This window comes from Lissotriton vulgaris, chromosome 8 (assembly GCF_964263255.1).
Source record: "Lissotriton vulgaris chromosome 8, aLisVul1.2, whole genome shotgun sequence".
Classification (NCBI taxonomy): Eukaryota; Metazoa; Chordata; class Amphibia; order Caudata; family Salamandridae; genus Lissotriton; species Lissotriton vulgaris.
This window is the reverse complement of record NC_141696.1, coordinates 1155089169-1155113934: the sequence shown is the minus strand read 5'-3', so window position 1 is coordinate 1155113934 and position 24766 is coordinate 1155089169. Positions and strand designations below refer to the sequence as shown.

The 24766-nt window shown below is 46.9% G+C and overlaps 1 protein-coding gene across 1 annotated transcript in view; it reads right to left on the bottom strand.

Annotated features, from left to right (window-relative positions):
• NUFIP1 (nuclear FMR1 interacting protein 1) overlaps positions 1-24766 on the bottom strand; it is a 210178-nt gene that overhangs the window by 168567 nt on the left and 16845 nt on the right. The window contains exon 2 of the mRNA XM_086935016.1: positions 8883-8974. Coding sequence (XP_086791142.1) covers positions 8883-8974 — 92 coding nt within the window. The remainder of the gene's footprint in view (positions 1-8882; positions 8975-24766) is intronic.

Sequence of the window (24766 nt, the reverse complement as noted above, 5' to 3'; positions counted from 1 at the left end):
ATGCTGTTATATCTTGTAAGCCATGGAAAGACAAAACAGATCAGCAAGCTACGAAGTTTAAACTAATGCACAATCTTTTTTTATGTTCCAGAGAAAGAAACGTGTGTACATATATTTGTCATGCACGTTTTAAAGCGTTCTGTGTTCGCAACTACAAATTCCCTCTCGAAACTCTCTATACCCTATCTAATACTCAGTTTATCAACCTCTTACAATCAAGTGCATGTTTCAGCTCAGTCATTCTGCTGCCCTCCTCATTCCTCCATCCCATCGTCCCAGCCCTCCAAAATAACTGCCCTCTCTCTTCCTTGTACTTCTCAGTCTGCCCTCAGCTTTTCTGCCAGTCTTCTGTCCTTCCATCTGACAGAAGCCTGTACTTTCTTCCTATACCCTTCAGCACCTACCTTCCTCGTTCTCCCTCTCACCTTCCTGTAAATCACCGCTCTTTGCACCTCCTTTTCACCCAACTCTCCACTTAGTAGGCATCTGGCCATTTCAGGTCTACTCTATATCTGCCTTTTCAGTAAGGATTTCACAAAAGCATTTCTTACATGCATCTACTTAGATCTATCTAATAGCAACTGGATTAATCACTAACTTTGGGTTATGGACTAGCATCATGCAGTGGCATTGGTACTACACACTATATAAATCCAATTACAATGAATATATACATTGATCTCTTAAGCAACAGGTGATTATGGTTTTCAAGATGTCAAAGGGGATCAGTCAGGTGCGGAGTACTTTTGGGGTCCTACTCCTAGATACCCATTCAATTTGCGATCCAAGAGAGTTATGGCCTTAATGGGGGATCCTCACCACTAATTCAACCTCTTCATACCAACCAACCAGCGGTAGTGGTTTCTACGGCTGTCAGACATTTTAAAACTCACAACCCTCCTAAATATCAAAGTAGTACCAGAAAAATCAAATGAAAAGGTTTCTGTAATGAACTGTTTCAGTAACAAATACACCCACTTACAAGCTGGATGTGTTTAAAAGACAATAGAGGTTCTAGGTTCTCCATCGACCCGCTCCATCTAGAATGTTTGGAAAAGGCCCCATTGGCAGTGAGCGCTGTTGAGGTCAGTAAATTGGTTGTAAGCAACAATATGAAAACTAATTACTCATATCACATTTGTGAGACCACACATCCAAGTAGACTAGACATTGAACGTGCTTTTCTGGTAAAGCAAACTAAGCATATATGACAAAATCACGAAATGAACTGTATAATATAACCTGCAAGACTTCTAAACCATACACCTGCCTGAGTCCTTTTCTACCACGGGTTTTATAGCTGAACATCTTGATCTGTGTACCAATCCAAATCTGAGGCAAGAAATAGGCGCACACCAGACCAGGTTACACGAGTGTCTGGTTCCAGCATCTGTCAATGTGGCATCTGATACTAAACATTAATTTATAATGGGCCCAACAGATGATAGAAGTGTACATCTCATTCTAGAAATTCCTCATTTTGTTAAATAAGGGTATAAGATTCAAGCATATGAGGATGAGCTGAAGATCACTTAATGTAGTCTAGTGTGGAAGCTGGAATTCTGACAATGTAATCAGTAAGCCACATGCGTCTCTGGTTCCACTCAGGATACTGTGCAACGTACGTTTGTAGGGCAAACATTTTGGTAAGTGCACACCTAAAATATATATTTTCAAGTGAGGCAGACGGGTGCTGCTGTGACAGTCCCTGTACTGGAGATAGATTTGCCACCAGACTTCACACTGCAGGACGAACCTCTCCCCATTTTCCAAACATCAATAACCAACATCAGTAATGGCATACATGCACTCATCATAAGTAACCCAGGATCCTGAAGCGGCATTTACAGTCACTGAGCATGCTCACTCTTCTACCTTGTCCCTCACACTGGGCTCCTCCCTCTTCCCCAGATGGAAAATGCATCCATACAGTCTATTTGCTGGTTATCTTTTTTGTATGTGGTTTTCTATGCTAACGAAATAATACAAATATGATCAGTGTTCCCTGCTCGAAAACCGGTGTGCTCTACACAGCATTTGCACAAATACAAAAATCTGTGCAGAAACAGAATATTATTGCTAGTACGAAAAGATTCTCTTACTTTGTTTGATCAATGTGCTTGAGGTTCTCACTGGTGTACCCTGCGCCTGGCAATGCACTTCTGGAAAAAGTGATGGCGTCACAGTACAACAACTCTAATGAAGCCCCGCTGCAGTGGCTCTATGCAGACACATGCAGCGTGCTCCTACGCTGTTCTAAGGGGCAGTATCGTAGTACATTTGTTATTCACATGGCGCCATCATGCCAATGCCCTCTCCCTGAAATGTTATCGACCAGCAGTCAGCTATAGCAAGTAACCTCGTAGTGATTGCAAACAATTATTCAGACGTAAAAGTTCCAACACTTGGCGATCCCCATTTATCGTCAGCGGAGGGGAGGTGAGAAAGTTTTGTAAAGGGCCTCCGCCTGCGTGGGCGACTACATGTTTTCAGTCCCCGCAGAAGTGATGGTCGGACCTACCGGCTCAAATTAACTAACAGGCTGCCTGTTTTCTTTTCATTAGATGGCAGGGGAGGGAGATAGAGGAGGCCTGGCAAACACAAAACTAAACCCTGAGAAGCGTGGAGTACGTGGGGTGCAATGTTCCATTTTGTAATGGTATAGGAGAAAGCACAGCACACAGTAAGTACATCAATAAATACAAAGCAATATAAATGGTGACTGAAACACTGTGCTAGGTGGTGGGGTGCAAGACACTGGAGCACATCACCATTAAAATACATTTAGTGACAAAGGGCAAAATGTTTGAGGCCTAGATGCAGAGTATTTAGGAAGAAAAAATGTATTGTTATCCCTCAAGCTTTGCGCAACAAATGTAGCTATTGACTCTTTATACAAGGCACCACAACCATAGACCCACACTTCAAAGCCCACTTCTGTCAACATCAGCCACAGAATAAGCAACAGATGGATATTTTCTTTTTAGAGACGGAAAAGGTGCATTGTCACATTCCCTAGCCCACATATTCATGCATATCACAATTTCAAAAGGCCCATCATGCCCCACACACCAAGAGGAGCCTCATGATAAGTGAGGATCATGCATGTTCTTTATAGGTGATGAGAAACTCGGCAATCAAAGGAATACTTCCACCTAGAACAAGCATTTGCAATGCAATAGGTCTCGCATTAGGAAAGTTTGAGCTATTGGTCTTGTAAATGACATTTTTTTTATTTACGTGTTGGTTTTGAAAATAGCTAAATTAATAGCTTTGTCATTTACAATGCCAATAGTTATAACTTTCGCAAATGTGACACCTATAACCTGGGGTTGCGCTGAGTGATGCTGTGGTGCTGCTGAGTGATGCTGTGGTGGTGCTGAGTGATGCTGTGGTGGTGCTGAGTGATGTTGCGGTGGTGGTGCTGAGTGTGGTGCTGTGGTGGTGCTGAGTGGTGGTGCTGAGTGGTGCTGTGGTGGTGCCGAGTGGTGCTGTGGTGGTGCCGAGTGGTGCTGTGGTGGTGCCGAGTGGTGCTGTGGTGGTGCCGAGTGGTGCTGTGGTGGTGCCGAGTGGTGCTGTGGTGGTGCCGAGTGGTGCTGTGGTGGTGCCGAGTGGTGCTGTGGTGGTGCCGAGTGGTGCTGTGGTGGTGCCGAGTGGTGCTGTGGTGGTGCCGAGTGGTGCTGTGGTGGTGCCGAGTGGTGCTGTGGTGGTGCCGAGTGGTGCTGTGGTGGTGCCGAGTGGTGCTGAGTGATAATGTGGTGGTGCTGAGTGATGCTGGGGTAGCACTGAGTGATGCTGGGGTAGCACTGAGTGATGTGGTGATGCAGAGGGCAGAAAGGAACAAAAAACAAGTCTAACAGAGGACAGAAGGGCAGAAAAACAAGGGAAAGACGAGTCTAACGGGGCAGAAAGGCAGAAAAAACGAGTCTAACAGAGGGCAGAAAGGCACACATTTTTTTATTAATGTGTTGGTTTTGAAAATAGCTAAATTAATAGCTTTGTCATTTACAATGCCAATAGTTGTAACTTTCTTAAACGTGACACCTATAGCATTAGTAATGCAATATGTGTTGTATGTACATGACTTAGATATTAATATTACAAATAACAATGGCTTTTATTTTTTTTAATAATTAATACGTAAATAAAAGTTATTGTAATTTATAATGGTAATAACAAACTTTTGTAAATAACTTTTGGGAAGACTATGTTCAGTGTATTTTATTGTGATGAAAATCCAAGAACAGAAGTGAAATTTTAACATCTTCTTGTGATATTTGTAATAAAGCTTGAAACATTGAGAGAACATATTAGAACCAGTTGTTGTTGAATGGTTGCACAGAGTGATGCTGTGGCGTTGAGTGGTGCTGTGGCGTTGATTGGTGCTGTAGCGTTGAGGGAGCTATAGGTAAACTGATTTGGATGGAAAAATATGTGGAAAAGATAGGATGAATTTTTAGAAAGTGATGTCTGAGCTTGCTTACGGAACAAATTGATTGGAAAATACAATTTTTTTCAGTACTGTTATTTTTCACCTTTTAATGATGTTTAAACTGCAGGAAAGCAAGGCTGAGGAAGGGGAGGGGGGTTGAGGGTTCTTATAACGTTAATGGCTGTGACTCATGGCTTGGAAATTTGTGCGAGGCTGCCAACTGTAATACACAAGCTTAGGTGGTCAGTCTGACGGATGGAGCTTGGCCTGCCATGCGAGGCTGAGCCGCATCCTGAGTTAACAAGCATTGGCATAGCCAATAGTTTTCGCATTTGGGACCTTATAAGTGCTTAGCCATGCAACAGTTGATGTTGTTGCACCAAGGATATTGTGCTGCATAACAAAACACTTATAAGGTCCCAAAGGCGAGACCTATTGGCTATGCCAATGCTTGTTTTGTCTGTAGGCAAGATCTAAAAATGTACGATATTTGTGCCTCCTGCCTCCTGAATATTCAGGCTGGGACTCTTCAGTACAAAACTGAACTATGCATCAGCCCCATCACAATGCCTGTGTTCAGTTGTGAAGCGCATACGTCCCCATATTGCTCTATGTGTATGAATGTTGCACTGATGTTTGTGAATGATGCTTTTGATGTCATAGTCATTGTCATTTGATGTGATTGTTTTTTGTCCCCATATTGCTCTATGTGTATGAATGTTGCACTGATGTTTGTGAATGATAGTGATTGTTTTTTGTCCCCATATTGCTCTATGTGTATGAATGTTGCACTGATGTTTGTGAATGATGCTTTTGATATCATTGTTTTTTTCTTTCTGATGCACTGAAACCAGTTCTACAAAACTGTCAACCTTTTATTTTATAAACGGGTGTAGAGCATTTTACCGATGAACATACAATGCAGTATGGATACAATTGCGATCAGCTGCATTCCCATTGTCAATTGGTTCAAATGTGAACTGTGACGATTACATCAATGGCTGATCGGAGATGCCCGGAATTTCCACCTTTGTACCGCAGGTTCTATTAGATTAGAAATAGTTTTGACGTAGTATGTAGTACTTTATATTACTTATGCAAAATCCATAATGTACTGTGTTCTTACCTCGTGCTCTACCTTCAACACCTGTGATTAGAAGTCTGTATGGAAAGGCTGCTGTCTTTAAGCCAATAGTTATTCAAAGTCCTGTCATAATCTCCTCTTTCAGAATCTGACTCAGTTTATCAACATGGGCCTTTAACTTCGAGGCATTGACAATGTTTGAACAGTGTTTGTATAGCTTGAAAATGTGCATTTGTGTTTCACAAAGCTTTTATAAAAAAATACAAAAAAGGTAAACATAGGCCTGTGCAAGGACAGTTTGAAAGGCAGCCTGTTTCATATTTAGTGAGAGAAACGGGGATACTCGTGGGAGCCTATGAAATGTGTAGAATATGGTGATTGGTTCAATTGTCCCACACTTTCTTCCGTGAATTGTCTGTCGTAGAGACTGTGAAGCAAACGTGAATAAGGCCGTGAAATGTTTTTTATCTCCACCTGTTTTTTCACAACCCAATTTGCACACTTACATCAGCCATTTTTAGTATCAAGTGTAAGTGCTCAACTATGTAGGAAAAATCATGGCAAATAAGTGAGAATCGCCACAAACTTTACTGAGTGCTTGCTATTTTCCAATGGCAATCGCCATCCCACTCTATAAGGAAAATGCTTATACGTGATGATGCGGAACATGTGGTCAAGTAAATGGTTATGGTAACTCGTTGCCTGTAACTTTACTCAATAAGTACTTTTAGAAATTAGATAGTACTCTCAGTAAAGTAGTTTAAGCGTTGCGCGTGATAGGGAAAAGTGTGATGAGTATTAATTCCACAAACTAAAGGAGTTATATTGAAACTTAAATCACTCACATTAGAGCTGCAGTAAGCAAAATGTTTTATTACAATGAAATTCCTTCCAAAAAGCGTTTCCAATCCCAGCGGTCGCAAAATGTAGTGCAGGGACAGAAGCTGAAGCAAAATATTTACAACCCAAACGAGAAGGCTCTGAAGGCGAGGTCTGCCGCACGCTCGTGCACACTGCTTAAAGCGAGCACAGCCCACGGCTCCTGTGGTGTCTGCTGAACAGATGCGCGCCTGCCACTCTGGGCTCCCTGACTAGCGAACTGCGCATTTTATCTGAATAAAAATTGTTTTACGTCAAGAACTAAAGCATGACACGCACAGTATTAGAAGACGGTTAATGGCGAAATGACGACAAACAAGGGCAAAATGGGTGCTCAATAGCAGAATGGCTGCAAACGGCACCTCATTATCCGATGCTCAGTTTAACCGCCGTCGTCAGCACAGCAAGCAGAGACATTTTTTACCTCATACCGTGTTAAGAAAAGGGCCTTTTGAAATAAGAGCCTGCCATTTGTTTGGGTGTAAATTCGGTCTTTTGACCATTTGTTTTCTCACTTGCATACCAACACATTGTAGCCTCTACCAGTCTTTATGAGAAGCCAGTTTCACACTCACAGGGGCAAAGAGGTGCCGCCCCCTGTAAAGCTGCAATGGCGCAAAGCCTGCCTCACATGCAGGTGATATGCTAAGGAGGACTGTTCTGAATACCAAAGGCGGGATGACCGAGCATTAACGTTTTTTTTAATTAAACTTTTTGGTTTCCTCATAATTTTTTAAAAGACCAATCGCAATTACTCACAGATTTTACATTTTGCAGCAGTACTTTCCATCATTGCAAAAGTACTGATTTGTCAGACTAATATAAAAAGTAGTCGCGCCTGCATCCAGTTTCCACAGTACACACTCATCTGGCCTAAAACGAAAAGAATGCTGATGAGGATATCAGCCATCACAACGGGGAGAAGAAAGGTGCCCTGCTAAGATCAATTGTGGGCACCGGGCAGGATGTCGCCTTTAATGTCTTTTGCAAAAGACTGTCTTTTAAAATGCATGTCTGAGACAAAAAACCTCTCCGAGGGCAGAGGGGCTAAGAACAGAATGAATGAAACGGCGCCAAACACCTCAACTGCACCAATCACCCGATATTAGCAGAAGTTTAACATCACTTTAAAAAGAAAGCGATTGACCTACCGAGAAAGTACATGAGTAAATGTGTAGCAATACACTGATTTATACTGTTTCCCCTCAGGCAAATACCTCTCTCTTAAGCGCGTGCACTGGAACATTTTGTTTTATTACCTAGTGAGATAAGTGGGGAAAAAAGCCTTCGGTACCTGGGGAATTAAAATGTTCAGGCTTGTCATATCAGTGTCTGTTTTCAATTTCATGCAGGGTGAATAATTATAACCGTGTTTAAATTGTGCGCAGAAGAAAGATGGGCTCAAGTGCAAATTAATTTCAGATTATCACAACAAAGACAATCAAACCTCAACAAGCCTGCCAGGGAGAGGCTTCGCGACGGTCCCTCTGGTACCTTCCCGCCCCCAACTTACAACAAAAGAATTTCAGCTCAAATTAAGCTAATGATCCAAACGCCGCACTTCTGTCTACCTTTTCCCTATGCCTCGTGAAAGCGCTATTATTTACAAAGGGAAAAAGACACCAAACGTATTGCTTTTAAAAAAAAGTTTTGAAAGGAGGTCTGCAGCAACAATAAAGGTGCTTCACCAAGGTCTGAAAGCGCCGCCGATATGAAATAAAGTCGCTTCGGCATGCTGTGTGGAGGAGGCGGGAGGGGTGGGCATACTGTGTGGAGAGGCTGGAGGGGGCTGAAAGCACAGCTGCTATGAAATAAATAAAGGTGCTTTGGCATGTGGAGGAGGCGGGAGGGGCTGAAAGCACTGCTGCTGGGCTGTTGTAATATAAGTGATGGCGCCGCATGTGGCAGATGTAGGATGGTACGTACATATTAATAGTTTAGTGTAAAGAAGGTGCTATAAAAACATGTTTGTGGGGGCGAAATGGAGGTCGCGTTGATGGAGCAGAGCTCCTGTCAGTCAAACACCTAATTAGGGGGAGGAGAAGTAAGTAAGGCCGAGCCCGCTGGGGGAAGCAACAGATGGCTTTGAAGTGACTGTTGGCCAGTGGGAGAGGTGAGGGGGGAGTCACGGGGAGATTAGCAAGTGGCCGTGAAGTGCAGGCGGGGAGCAGAGCCTTTGAAGAGCCAGTCAGTGAAAGGCTGATAGGCAGAAGCTCGTGCACGAAACGTGCACTTCCGAAAATCCGGATTGTAAAAGTCAGCTTTGTGGATGGACGGCATTAGGTCTCTCTCTTCGCAAGACCTAAAAACGCTTTTCTGGCTTTGACAATGTCTGGTATAAATATTGCCATACAAAATGGGGGAAGTTTATGAATAATGTCATGAAGGACCATACTTTAGAGAAGTCGCCAGAGACTTACACAATATTCAAAACCAACCGGCAGGCAATCAAAACATGGTGTTTTGTATGGTAGTAAGGGATAATACCTTTTTCTTCCTTGTCCAAACTTGATCAGAATTGGAGAAAGCGTGTGCTGCATCTTCTGCCTGTCTTCCTTGGGTAAAATATCCTTGGTCACCTAAAAAAAAAATTATAATAATAAAAAGGCGTACATTTTTTAAATCAACTGACAGACAACCTCAAATTGTGCCACACGGAGATGTCTCTGTGCCCTCTCAGCAGAGTACAATGTGAGACATCAAGCTGTTGCCATAGTAACTAAAAATCATTTAAGTGCCAAAATGAATAGCGATGTAAACATACTATGAACATATTGTCAATCCTCACGCTTTCACTCCAAGACCTTGTTGGTAGAACTATAAGACAAGATTGAATCCAAATAATGAAACTGGGATATTCTCGTATTTTACACCTGCTTGTTCAGCCCTCAGTGTGCATGTACACAAGGCAAAATGATAAAAGCCGATCAAAAGGCTGTCCAATGTAAGATTTAAGAGGTTCACACACAGCAGATTCCAGAATCACCAACGACTATGTAGAGGAGTTCGATGTATGTATAGCCCTTAAAGCTATGTCAGACATCCCTGTTCTAATAGAAAGACATTACGTTTTTTTAAATAACGTGCACTGCAAACTGAATTTGGATGGCTATTGCAGGACATCCTTCATAACTTTATAACTAGGGAGAGCTAAAAACAAAAGGCAAAACGGTTCTGCGATAACTAAATTAATAAACAGAACTACAGATAACCAGCTGTCAATAATGAAGAATTCCAACTGACATTAAAGAATCTAGAGAGAAGCTTCAGTTGTCTCTGATAGCATTTGAAATCCTGGAGTTGGAAACTGCATGTTATCTGACAGCAGCCCATGTATAATTTCATGTTGTATATGCCTACTTCCACAAATTATCTTCATCTGCTCAACTAATTCCATGGATCAGATCTTTATAGTAAGTTAGCAAGGAGCCATGCACAACACTTCTGTTGTAATGTACGTAAGCAGTCTCAGCTAGGCTGGGGCTGCAGCTCACTATGACACCTATACATTCAATTATGACATAGGAAGGTTCTATGGGGTCATCTGGCAGTTGGCTCACCAGTTGTGCCTGGCAGGACTGCGATGTGGGGTTTTACCTCTGTTTAGTAAATCACCATACACTACGCAGTTTTCAAGGTATCTTTGATTAGTACATTTTTTGGCGACGATCTGGCCAGGTATCAAGAGGTCAGGTTCCAGAGGTACATGAAACCCCAACCATGAAACCAAGCGAGCAGTAAGGCCAGTGGATGTTCAGTGGATCTTTGAGGATTCATGACAGTGACAGGTCAGATCCACCTTATTACTTAGGTGGCGTTCTCATCGTGGCAGTGACTGAAGAATAGGTGGGAAAGAAAGAGTGGTTTATAAAACGGTCTCTACTGTGAAGGGAGCGAGAGCGTGACAGCCGGTACGCGAAGCAGCTGATCTAGGCCTAGAGACTGCACGTCAGCCTGTGCACGAGGCAACTGACCAAGTTGCCATGAGCGCGTGTGAGATGATGCGCAAGCATTTGGGTTAAGTGCCTTTGACCGCCATGGGAATTCGGGCCGAAATGACTAAAGGAGCGCGTGTTACATGCAGCTGGTGCAGTGCATGCACTGACTGAGATGTGCAAGATGTACAACTGAAATTCGGGCCAAAGGGCTGAAGACACACTGCATTACACGCAGCTAATTAGGGGCACAGGCAACGCTAGGCATAAAGTGCGAGCGAGTTAAAAGTTGAACCGGTGCAGCGAGTGTACTGAACGAGACACACAAGAAGTCTATGACTTGACAGCCCCCTATTGAATGGGAGGACTGATTTCACTGCTAGCACTAGATGGGTCCAGGTTTCCAGCAATAAGGAAAAAAGCATTGCTGGTGGGATCGTTCGGTAAAGAAGGCCAACATGTTTTCAAATACCTGCCTGCTGTAGGGAATACTCATGGGGGTACAATGAAGTACGGCTATGAGGAAGCAACATTAGATTACAAACTAGGTTTGCAAAGTAAGTTAATGTGGTGATACGCCTTCATAAATTTTACACACAGCCACAACGTACCAATGAATCCATCAACTACGTTGTTACACGGTAAGAGAGTGGTCTGTGCTAAATGCCAATTCAGTCCAATGACAGAAGAAATGATCAGCGATCAGTCATTTGTACAATGTAACAGGAAAACAATACAAGAAAGATTATGGGGTGCAAGTAATCCCACACTCAGAGATGTAATAGCCATTGCCAAAGTTGTAGAAGGATCTGAAAAATGCATGCGTAGACTGCAAAGCAAATTACGTGGCAGTACTGCGGGATGATACTGAGAGCATCAATGTAGTAGAGAATAAAACTCAGGTGGCTAGAAGTGGTTTTTCCAGAAACAGCATTTCGAGGGGATCTGTTCCAACAAACACACAAGGAAAATTTAGATCTAGCGTCTGCCACACGTGTTGAAATAGTAAACACATGGCAGATTCTAAACAGTGTTTTATTGTTGGCAGGGAGTGTCGTAAGTGTGGCAAGAAGGGGAATCTTGAAAGCATGTGTAAGTCCGCTGAGAAGAAAGATGCAATAGTAGAAGAAGTTCAATCTGCATACAGGGCTCTTATGGTATAGGATGAGAGTACTGTGAGGGAAGTAAAAGAAATTGAAAGGAGAACATGTTCAGTAACCGCATTAGATATTAATGATAACGTTGATAAAGTAATAGAGCCAGTCGAGGCAGCGGAGTGGCTATCTCTTGTAGTCATTACCAAGAAGGCTGATGGATCTCTCTGGTTTTGTGTCGACTTATGCAGCTTAAATGAGAATGTTTTCATAAACAACTTTCAGTTGCCGAACATTAATGAATGAATTCTCATGATGTCTGGTATAAAAAACATTTCAAAACTTGACTTGAGGAGAGTGTATCATCAAATGAAACTTAATGTGCACTCCAAACATCTCACATCCTTTATTACAAATGAGGGCACTTTTCAATTTTGCAGGCTTCCTTTTGGGTTCCACTGCAAGTGTTTTTCAGTGTGTTATTTACTTTTCAGGATATGGCAAAGCAATGTGTTTCAAGATGATATCTTGGTGTTTGGGGAGGATGTTTAGGAGCATAATCAAATGTTGATTGAAGTACTGGCCAGCATTAGGAAGGTGGGGTTAACCTTGTGAAAAAAAATGTGCATTTCTTTTGCAAGAAGTAGAATAATTAGGATACCTGATGTGAATTTGATTAGTGCCATAGTAAATGCTCAGGTACCATATGATAGGGAAACACTTAAATCCTTAATGGGACTAGTGGAGTATTACTCCAAATGTGTACAGGACTTTGCTTATAAAACTGAACCTTTGAGAGAACTGTTAAGGAAAGGGAGGACATTTTTAAGGGGTGAACAACAAGCAGCTTTTTCCCTGGTCAAGAATGACACAGCACATGCTGGTGTGTTGTCGCCATATCAAAGCGGACTGAAAACAGTGGTCAAAGTTGATGTCAGTGCTGTGGGTTTATGGGCAGTCTTAGCACAACTGCATGGCAAGAAGGAGAACCATAGCATTTGCCTCGCGCTCATTGACAAAGGCTGAGCGCCACTACTCTGTTATTGAACACGAGGTATTGGCAGCTGTCTGGGCCACAAATTACTTCAGAGTGTTTTTGTGGGATAGTATGTTTCTTCTAAGAATGGACCATAAACCACTTCTCAAAGTGTTGGGTCCAGGAGGTATCAAGAACTGTTCAGGAAGGTTACCAAAGTTAGCTGTTAGATTGCAAGAGTTTGAGTGCAGAGTGGAGGCGTCCCTGGTTGGAAAAACCAGGTGGTAGATTGTCTGTCCAGGTTGCCGGATAGAGCGGCTGAGGTAAACAAGTTGACCACAGAGGAAATGGTGGCCAGTTTGGACGATGCCACAGAGGAGTTTGGAAACTCAATTGCCAAGAAAGAATGGGTCAAGTCGATGGAACAGGATGGCACTCTTAAACAGGTAGTGGAGCTAGTCAAGGGGTGTGTGTGGAGAGACAGTACCTTACCTGAGGGAGTGAGGCCATTCCTTAAGATTGTTGATGAAGTATCCATGGCTTGATTGTGAGGAAAGAAAGGCTTGGGCCACCCACTGCACTTAGACCTAGGTTGATTAATTTGGCACGTGAGGGACACTTGGGTCAGACATTGATCATCAAATGATTGAGGGAGAGATATTGGTGGACTCTCATATTGAGGGGGAGATATTGGTGGCCTTAACTTGGACAGCCAAGTTAAGGAGTGGGTAGAGAGGTGTGAAGCCTGCAACAAATTTGAAAAACGCCTTAGAGTGGGTTTAGGGAATTTACGGGAAGAACGACAAGCATTAGAGGCAAGGGAGGTCTGGGAGAAGGTATGCCTGGATTGGACTGGTGGATTTTCTCCCATAGCAAGAAACATTTGCAGCAGTTTTGGTAGATGCCAAATCCAAGAGGGTGGAGGTTGTGTTTATGACTGGGATCACCACAGCTTCCACTATTCACTGGCTAGGTGAAGAGTTTAGGTGGGAGGGGATTCTCTCTGTACTGCTGACAGATGGCGCCCACCTTACTTCGAGAAATATTTAATCTCTAGTGGGCACTCTAGGTGTGAGACACATGTTGCTCTTTGCATAACCCACAAGGGAATGGGTTATTTGAAAGGAATAATAGACTGGTGAAGGGCACGATGCAATTAGAATGAAGTGCAGGTTTTTTAGCGAAGGATGCGGTTAAGAACATGTTGTGGGCTTATCGCACCACTATCAATACCAACACGGGAAGAACTCATTTTGAAATGATGCGAGAGACAACCTGGGACAAAGCTGGTTCCCTAATGAATGCGTGAGGTGTCATAAGGGTCCCACGATTGGGTGTGCTGAGGCAAATGGGGAAATACTGTTTATTGATGTGGGAGATTGGGTGATGGTGAAGCCCGGTGGCAGTGCAAAGATTTTGACCATATTCAGGGGGCCTTTCAGAGAGAAGGCTGTTGGAGGTAATTGGGTCAAATTAGAAAATGGTCAAACATGGTATCTCAGGTGTGTGGCTCTGTACCAGAATCAAGCAAGTGTAGAAGAAAGTTCAATGGAGAGGGGAGGTCTATGTGACCCATGTTTACTGTGGTGCACATGGGCCACAGAACATCAGGGTGTACTGGCATCTCTCACAGGAACGTCGCCGGCGTAAAGGGATCCGCCCAGGCTGAGCTTTGTTGGCTGCTGTTTTTGCTTCGGCCTACTGCTGGAAACACCTTAGCCATTTGTATTGGTCTGCCTGTAGGGAGCGGGGAGCCGCAGGCCACAGGTACCCTTTCTCACTCTTCCAGGGAGCAGTATGCTACGGACATCGACTGTTCGCTAGTTCTCTTTATTAATGTCTTTGTTAAGTTGGGGTGTTTCTTCTTTACATAATGTGTCTCCTCCCCCCCCCCTCCCAGCGCGCCCCTTGGCCTATCCGCATGAGTGTGACTCTCGTCTACCCTGGCGGCTAATTTTTTGATCCTACATGGTTCCCACACTGGGGTTGCGCAGCTTGTTTCATCGCACCTACACTGCAGTCTGTTCCCACCATCCTCCCGATGGAAGATTACAATTTTGACCCTTAATGTGAAAGGGCTTAATAACCTTATTAAACGCAGAGCTATCCTGTCTTACCTGGAGAATTCTAAAGCCCATATTTCCCTATTACAAGAGACACATCTATTGCGTGGCGACACATATAGATTACGCTCCAAGGCCTTCCCACAGCAATACTTTTCCTCACTCACCACTAAGAGAGCAGGGGTCGCTATCCTAATACATCCCGTACTTTCCCGGGGGTGGTGGGGGCGAAAGTAGCAGAGATTAGAGGGAGGCTCCTGGCGCTTTCCCTGACCATAGGGCTGCACACGCTTATGGTAGCCACTATTTATGTTCCTAATGAGGGTCAGGAGGCGTGCCTACGTGAAGCAGTAGCAGACCTGACATTCTCCTCAGACCGGTACATACTTCTGGGGGGCAACTTGAACATTGTGTTCGATGGCCAACTGGACCGTTCGGCTCAGAAGCAGGGACAGACAGGGGCACTATCTGCTGGTGCCCTGCAGTAGCTACATGATCTGGTGTTGATTGATGTGTGGCGCCATTTACACCCCCATTCAACGGGTTACACTTTCTACTCCCACTCCCGGGGTACATATGCCCGTCTAGACTTTCATGGGGTCTCAATCTCTCCTTCCTTCCCTACAGGACTCGGTTATCAAACCACAAGCTCTCTCCGACCATGCAGCACTGACTACAACTCTGTTACTTTCCCCCACCCCTCGCCCACCATATTCCTGGAGGCTGAGGGACACACTGCTCCAACGTCCTGAAGTTATTGCACGCCTCACCAAGACACTAGAGGACTACCTAGCTGAGAACGATATCCAAGAAACATCCATGGTGTCCTTGTGGCTAAACACTTAAATGAGTGGCTAGGGGTGATTTAATAGCTACGTCCTCAGCAGACAATAGGATACGTAGGGAGAAAAGGGAGGTGCTTTCCAAACAGGTCTCAGAACTAGAGGGGATTCATAAATGTATAGGTGCCCCATAGAGTATGGAGGCAGCTAAAGGCAGCACATGCTCAACTAGCCACCCTAAATCTAGATCGAGCTGAATATTCGGCCCTCCATCTGAAACATATGTATTACACAGGTGGGGATAGGTGCGGCCGCATGCTAGCTCACAAACTACGTGCGCAGCGTCAGGCAGCAGCGGTCCCGATGATTCTCGATGCCGGAGGAGCCGAATTGGTGCGAGAGGCAGATATATCACAAGCCTTTAGGGACTTCTACGCAGATCTCTATTCGGCGCAGCAAATACCTGAACAAAATTCCCTTGCATACTTTCAGGATATCATGCATTCCCATCTGACAGTAGATCAATCCACCTCTTTAGACAGCCCGATTGGGGTCAAAGAACTTTTTTCAGCTATCGCTAGACTTAAGCTCCTTAAATCCCCAGGCACGGATGGGTTTACTGCCATATTTTATAAAGCCTTCTGCTCGATACTGGCCATGATATTGACCCGACTCTTCAATGCAATCGGAGATACCTCGGACATGCCCCCTTCGATGCTCATGGCAGCAGTGGCAGTCTTGCCCAAGCCGGGTAAGGATGGTAAGCATTGCACCTCATATAGGCCTATCTCCCTTTTGGACATCGATCTTAAGATCTTCTCGGGGATACTGGTGGCCAGACTGGGCCCGCTAATGCCGGGATTGATAGAGCCAGATCAGGCTGGATAAGTGGCAACGAGGCAATGCAGTGACAACACTAGGAGGCTGCCCAACGTCCTGAAAAAGGCTTATCGGCAACCAGTGGAACGAGTGGTGCTGCATGTCGACGCTGAAAAGCGTTCAATTGAGTACACTGGCCCTTTTTGGAGACTACTCTGGAGCAGTTCGTTGTTGGAGGACATTTTCGGGGGTGGGTGCTCAACGGATATACCCAGAAACTAGTCCCAGGATGCTTGTTTCCGGTCCAGGGAGGACTAGGCTTGGCAGTTCGGTCTGGACTGTTCCCAGGAGGCACAGGGTCAAGACTGATTTGCATAGGGCTTGGTCTAAACTGGGGTGGCATTGTGAGCAAAAGAACAATGGATTTAACCCGGATCTCTTAACTGGGGGTGAATGTACGATTTATTCGGCATTCCGTCCATCATTTGTTTGCGTAGCACAACGGATATAGCCACCACCTCGGTCACTGTCCGAGTGAACGGCCTTATGTCTGACCCCTTCCCGATTGCCAGTGGCACGCGACAAGGCTGCCCGCTTTCCCACTCTTATTTGCCCTCTATATGGAGCCTCTAGCTCAGAGGGCCAGAAAGATTCCATGGATTAGAGGGGTTCTTTTTGGAGGGGAGAGGCATACCATCAGCCTGTACGCGGACGATATTATCGCCATGCCTGAGAGTCCAGAGTCGTCTGTTCCGGCTTTTCTTGCTGAATTGAAAGAGTTCTCCAATGCCTCTGGCTTTTGAATAAACGTGACCAAGTCGCAGGCCCTAGGTTTCTCTTTACAGCCACCAACTAAAGATGCCCTTGCCCAGGCATGCCCTATCAGATGGGACCAAAACAACCATTCCGTACCTGGGAATAACGTTAGCAGTTTCAGTTGCAGTGACAGTCTCCTTAAATTACACTCGCCTACTAGCGCACACACGGCGGGACTTACAGCGCTGGTGTCTGTTTAGTCTTTCATGGCTGGGCTGAGTTGCAGCCCTTAAAATGAATATACTTCCCAAAATGTTGTACCTCTTTCAGACCTTACATGTGGAGACACCTCCGGACATGTTGAAGCAGCTTCAGGCCGAATTCTCTTCCTTCGTCTGGGCGGACAAAAAATTGTGGATGAGCTATAAATTTCCTGGGGAGGAGGTTTGGGAATACATTACCTGGATTGTTACTATAAGGCTACACAGATACGCTGCTTGCTGGAATGGGCCCAACCGGAATCCGAAAAACACTGGCTGTTTATGGAGCGAGTGCTGGCTGGTCACGAGCCACCCTAAACGCAAGGGGACGCCACAGCTACACGTAGCGGTCTCACCACATTCCCATCGCCACTCACCCTATCACGAATAATCCTGACTTCACCCCGAGTCTTGACCAAGCTGCTTTTGGTTGTTGGAACAAAGAAGGCTGCAGGTCTATAGGGCATTTTTTCACTGGCCCCCCCCCCCCTCCCCTCCCCCCCCCATGTCCTTCGATGATTTTCGATCCGATTTTGCCATACCCAAAACGGAGCGGTACCACTATCAGCAGATACGGCATTGGGTGATGCAACCCCAGGTATACCAGGGAGCTGAGAGATGGCTTACCCCTTACGAGCGGAGGCTGCTTTCTAAGCAGTCTACCAAACGACTTATCACAGAATTATATCAAATGTTATGGTCCCCGGAACAAGTGGCCAAATCTACGGGCCAAAAACTATGGAAGACCGAGCTGGGGCGAACACTGACTCAGAAAGAATGGGAAGATATTTTTTATAGGTTATGGAACTCAGCACGTGGGGCGTGGCTACGGGCCAAGCATGGAGGAAGTGAACTGAGTCAGCTCCGTCCCATGCCCTGAGCATACGCTAAATATCCTGTGACCCCTGTTCCCTCTGGGCTCCCACCTTCGCCCCATTGCTTATGAAGGAGTGAGGGATCGACGGTAGCAACTTTGGAAGTGATTCCTGCTCCAGAGACGTGCGGAGAACTGCCCAGAACTGAGAGGCCTTGCTGAGCAACGGAAGCCGCGGACTGGCGTAAAGGGAGTGCGCGTTCCTGGTGCGACGCATGGGCAGAGGCATCGGCCCGGAGTATGGAGGTGTGCGCTCCATGACCCCCTGTGAGCGTGACGGACAGCGCCTGAACCCCACGGAACACCTGCACGGGGGTGACGATTGAAGAAATAGCGCAGCGGGCTCGAAGTAGGCCTCCGCAGGGAGACCCAGGGACGGAGAGCAGACCCGACAGAAACAGTCCCACAACGCCAGACCTGCTGGTGCCACAGTTGAAGTAAGCGGCACGGGGGAACGAGGTTGGAGAAAGCAATCGAGCGGAGGGAAGCCAGGAGTACCAGACAGCCTCCCGTGTGCTAGGCCAGACGGGGGGAATACTCTGGATCGCAGCGCACAAGACGACGGGCGCCATTTTGTAATGCGCCATAGAAGACCAATGCACGCATGAGCCCAAAGAGTGCCATCAACTGCCCGAGTACGGCTGCATGCCGTAGGCATACTACAACAATGCGATCCCACGGGCTAAACAAAGGGGAAAGAACCGATACCATATATTGCACGACGGCGTGGGCCACACCGATAATCGCCGTAATAAGAACACAGAATACTGAAGAGCACTCTATACGGAATCAGTAGTGGTTAGCGGCCCACCATCAACCCGAGTACTGCGGAGATTGATGTGACACACCATGCATACACCCTGACCATAGAGGAGGCAACAGCATTGCGCCCTTGTACTGCAGTGCGGTCAACAGCACAAAACGCGAACCAAGTCTGCACTGAGAGTGGTACTGGGGACGCCCCCCCCCCCTAACAAGACACAGGGGAAATCGGATCGACACACGGGGTGAGTGTGGTACAGGGACAGCCTGAGCGATAAGTGTGCACATACGCCCACAACCTCTGCCACCACTGGATGGGACCCCTGCGGAGCGCTTAGACCACCAGCCCTCCCAGCATATGGAAGCAGTGCATGAATAGCACCGTCAATACCAAAGTGGGAACCCGAGCGTATCTACAAGAAAACGGAGCGTGGCGCCAATCAAACAAGCAAACATGGGAAGAAACAGGCTCAAGCAACAGGACCCTGTGGCGAACGCCGAACAACAATCTACTGGCTCTGAAGACCCACTGGCCTCTTCCAACAATGAAATCATACCTCCGACGGGCAAGGACATGCAGGAGGCCAAATTAGACCTCATTTTGACGGAAATAAGGGCCTCCAGAGAAGCACTGGAATCACGGATGGATGCAATGTCAACTGGCCTGTCACTCCTGAAGGCCGACCACAACAAGCTGGCAGAGAAAATCACGGAACACAAACTAGCACTGGACGATCTGATCCCTCAACAAACTAAACACTCCACGAGACTGGAGAACATGGAACGGCAACTTGGGACGCTGAGAGATAGAGTGGATGAGGCGGAAGGGCGCGCACGCCGAAATAATGTTCGCATACTGGGCGTCCCGGAACGCAGCGAGGGGAGAAACCCCACACAGTTTGTGGAGAACTGGCTGAAGACAGTGGTGGGACCGACCGACCTTACTCCCATAAACAGGGTGGAGCAGGTGCACAGAATGCCTCCGAAGCCGCCCAGACCAGGAGCTCCACTGCGACCTCCGATTGCACGCCTACTACACTATAAGGACAGAGACTCTGTGCTAAGGGCAGCCAGGGAGAAAGCTCCATTAAAGTACGAAAGCAAGACGATATCTATCTACCCGGTTTTCACCCCGGCAGTCCAAAAGGCCAGATCGACTTTCCTAGGAGTGAAACGCAAGCTTCGAGATCGTAATCTGAAGTATGCACTCCTCTTCCCTGCCCGTCTAAAAATCATGCACGGTAACAAATCTTATTTTTTCAAATCCCCGGAGGAGGCTTCGGAGTGGATGGATGTAGCACTAGTACCACTGCACACGCAAGATCCCATGGTGGAAGACCAAGAGGATGGACCATCTCGCCTAGGAGCAATGCAGCCCAACACACGGGACACCTTCATGGAGAAAACCAATGCGAAAGGGCGGAGGACACTGGGCAGGCCGAGGTCGAATTCAGCAGGGACTCTGCTTACGACAGATGCGCTGGCAGCGCATGATGCCAGACAAAAAACGGACATGGGCAGCACCTCGGACTCACACACGGAACTGTCAGAATCTGTCACTAGTTTGCAAATGTTCCCGAAAATCACTGCACAAGTGGCGAACGAATTCTAATTGTAACTTCTGAAGACATCACCTGGTAATGTAAGATGATTATGTGTGATGGCGGCGGTGGGCAACCAGGGAACAGGATACATATAAGACACAGGGTAAATCGCTGTAACTACCAGCGGATACCTAGTGAGTGCGTGTGCCCGACCACATCCCCCAGGGCAAAAGCACGCTTCAGTTTATTAGTTGCCCACGTTGGGCGCTGATGTTTGGTCCCCGGATCTTTTCAGATGGAGACCTTAAGGTTAGAGGGTTTAATATAGTAACGGCACTTATGACTCCTGCACACACACTGCAAGCGAATTGTACTGGGTTTGACATTTATAATGGACACACACTGCCAAGGAGACTCCTAGCACATATAAGCTATGCACCTGGAATGTGCGGGGTATGGGATCAGTACACAAACGGCATAGAATTCTAGCACAGCTGAATCGGAGACAGGTGAATATAGCATACCTCCAGGAGACCCACCTTAATGGCGCAGAGGGCGCCAAACTACAAAAGAAATGGAAGGGCCAATTGTTCGCCACTACTTATTCAGCGTTCTCGAGAGGAGCAGCTGTATGGCTCAAGAACACCGTTCCCTTCAAAATGATAGAGCAAAAAGTGGACACAGAGGGTAGATACGTGTTTGTACGCGGAACGTTAGACGGTTCCCCCATAGTGCTCAGCAGTATATACGCGCCAAACACAGAACAGATGTTGTTCCTTGCCATAATTAGCAGGGTGCTAGCTGCATGGTCAGAGTATGACTGGGTAATAGGAGGAGACTATAACGCAGTCCTAGATATTTCCATCGACAGGTCACATCCCCCACTACATGCAAAGGAGAGTAGGAAACAGGCGAGCCACTCACACAATGGGCAGATGGTTGGGATTTGACCGATGTATGGAGGAGCAAAAATTTACTACACAGGGAATACACCTTCTATTCTCCGCCTCACAAGTTACACACCAGGATAGATTAGATCGCATCTTCTGCTCCAGAACCTTATTGGGGTCTATGGTATCTGCTGTGCATATGGGGAAGACGTTCTCCGACCACAACCCTACACTATTCGTCGCTGGAACTTCGTTCCTTGCAAAAGGTTTCCTGTGCCTGTCGTAGTCTTTCCCGGTCGCTGCAGAGGTAAATGGTTATGCCCGGGATGTGGTTGGACACCCGGCTATGCTCCGGTTGCGTCACTACAGAGGGAAGAGGTTAGAGCTAAACATCTCTGCCTACTTCTTAATACCAGATCTGTGTGCAGACACGCCTTGGAGATCTTTGACCTCCTTGTTACGGAACAACCATTATGTTTGATGTTAACAGAAACGTGGTTGGGTGAATCATCCAATCCGGATGTCTTGACAGCCATTCCACCAGAGTATAATATCTTCCGCCAAGATAGATTGAAGGGGAGGGGAGGGGGGGGTGGCTCTTGTCGTGAATAAGCAGGCTGTTTGTTCTATCATCCCGAGGGAAACTATCACTGGTTCTGAGTCTCTGGCATTCTCCATCACTCTGGCTCCCATCAAGCTCTCACAGGGTTGCTGGTCTATAGACCCCCTGGTCCGATGGGATCTTTTTTCGATGATCTTCAGGCAGCGGTGGCAGGGCTAGCTTTGAGAGCGGAGCACTGTGTGTTGGCGGGAGATTTCAACTTCCATATGGATGAGGGCGAGGATCCAGATGTGAATAAGCTATTTGATATCACGGCCCCCCTTGGTCTGGTGCCTTTTCTTTCTGGCCCCACACATGACAAGGGTCACACTCTGGATCAGGTCTTCTCCACGGCCCCCCTAGAGGACATAGAGCTGGTCCCGGTGCTTTGGTCCGACCACAAGCTGGCTAGGTTCTGCATACGGGGCAGGGAGAAATTGTCTAGCACTGAGCCCAGATCACAGGGATCTGTTTCCAGAGCACTCCATCGTGTGACTCCTGAGATGCTAGCTCAGGCTGTGGCTGACTGATAGGCTGAACGACTTAGCCCCTGTGTCGGCGTCTCGGGCTATCTCTAAGCGGGTTTCTGCTCCGTGGTTCACGGAAGCACTGCTCGTCTCCCGCCGCCAGTGTAAGGTGGCGGAGAGGGCCTGGCGTTCTCAGTACGACCCGAGGGCCAGACTTGCTTATGGGACTGCAATTAAAGCTTATCACCGTGATATCCTTCGCGAGACAAAGGACTATTTATCGAGGAGATTTGAGGCAGCCTCCAATTCTTGCAAGGAGATCTTTACTGTTGTGAGGGAGTTTATAACTCCTAGATCTAACCTTTCTCAAACCGCTCCCTCTGAGTCATGGGCCTGTGACCTTGCAAGGTTCTTTACAGACAAGATCAAACTGATCCAGGACTCCTTCCCTGGGAGGTCAGTTGAAGTTCAGCCCAGCAGCGGGGTTGGGTTAGTTCCATCGCCCACCCCGGATTCTGCCCTGTGTGTCTTTCCGCCTATATCTCCTGCCACATCTTTGGCACTTTTGGCAAATCTTAAATCAGGGTCGCCGTTAGACCCCTGCCCGGCCAAATTTTTGGCGAGGATGGCGGAGGTGGTAAACCCACTGGTTAATCCACTTTTGAACCGCTCTTTGAGGGTGGGGATGGTCCCGCAGGCTTGGAAGCGGGCTATGGTGATCCCCCTCCTCAAAAAGCCGGGCTTAGACCCCGAGATGTTGGCCAATTACAGGCCTATCTCGCTCCTTCCAGCATTGGCAAAAATTACGGAAAAGCACGTACACAGCGTGCTATCTGTCTTTCTGGAGACGAACAATCTGCTGCACCCCTCTCAATCTGGCTTCCGGCCCAATTTGAGCACCGAGATGGCGCTTTTAGAAGTGTCTGAGGCCATTAAGGAGGTTCTGGACTCTGGAGGTAAAGCCATGCTTGTCATGCTTGATCTGTCGGCGGCTTTTGACACCGTCCCCCATGAGGGGCTCCTCGCCAGACTCTACAACATCGGTCTGAGGGGGACGGTGTTCAGCTGGTTTACATCTTCTTAGCTGGCCGTCGACAAACGGTCTGGGTCCGCCCTAGCTCCGCTGAGATGCCGCCACTGGGAGTCAGAGTTCCGCAGGGTTCTGTGTTGAGCCCGACTCTTTTTAACATCTTCATGACCCCTTTGGCGGCACTGGCGGAGTCTTTTGGGGCCCAGATCGTTTCCTACGCCGATGACACCCAGCTTCTCTTCACGTGTAGGAAAGGGGAGGACTTCGATGGAGAGAGCATCCGGGATTGTCTCGGGCGGTCTTTAACTGGTTTCAGCAGAACAGCCTTAAATGTAACTCTGACAAGTCGGAGGTGCTGCTCTTTGGCTGTACCTCAGACCCGGATTGGCAGGCATGGTGGCCGAATGATATGTTTCCTCCAGCTCAGGCATCCCAGGTGGCAAAAAACCTGGGAGTTAAGATCGACAACAGTCTGACGATGAGATCTCAGATCCTCGGCCTCATGGGCACATGTTTTGGCATTCTAAGGGATGCTACGGAAGTTCCTCCCTCTGCTCACTGAAGAGCATAGGAAGATTACGGTGCAAGCACGGATTGGCTCCAGATTGGATTATGCCAATGTTCTTTATTTGGGTCTCCCAGATTATCTTGTGCAGCGACTTCAGGTCGTGCAGAATTCGGCGGCGCGTGCCATTTTTGGCCTCCGTAGGCGAGCCAGAGTGTCCGGCCTTTTACAGTCACTCCATTGGCGGCCTATCCGGCAGCGGATAGTTTTTAAGGCGCCGACCCTGGCTCATAAGGCGCTCTTCGGCTCGGGAGCAAAATACCTCCAACGCAGGCTTGTTTTCTATCGCCCTACCAGAGCTCTGCGTTCTGATTCTCTGTCTCTTGCGGTGGTCCCCCGAGTTAGGAAGGCCCGTATTGGGGGGCGCTCCTTTAGTGTGAGGGCGCCCCAGCTTTGGAACACTCTGCCACTGGCCCTATGCAGTACCTCTAATCTGCTGTCTTTTAGGAAAGGCTTAAAAACGTGGCTTTTTACCCTTTAGTTATTTTATCTTGCTCTTCTGAATGTTTTTCATCTGCTATGTTTTCTTTTTATGAGCTGCCAATACAAAGCGCTGGGACACTCCGTTGGAGTAGCCGAGCGCTATAGAAATAAAATATAACATAACATAACATAACATAACAACCCGGTAGAAATCACAATACGCTGGGGTAGGACCCCGACCCCAATACCAACATGGCGCCTACCGCCGGAACTGCTGGAGGATACGGTTTTCAGATCCACGCTAACAGATGCTATCACACACTACTTCACTATGAATGCTGGCACAGCTAGCTCGAGACAGATTGAGTGGGACGCCTTTAAGGTGTCCATACGAGGCGTTGCGATGGGTACGAAAGTGGGAATGCGATACACAGTAATGGAAAGACTTAAGGAGGAAGAGGGGAGGCTGGCAATGCTAGAGAGTGAAGCAGCGGGCACGAATGACCAACTCACGCAATTACAGGAGGCAC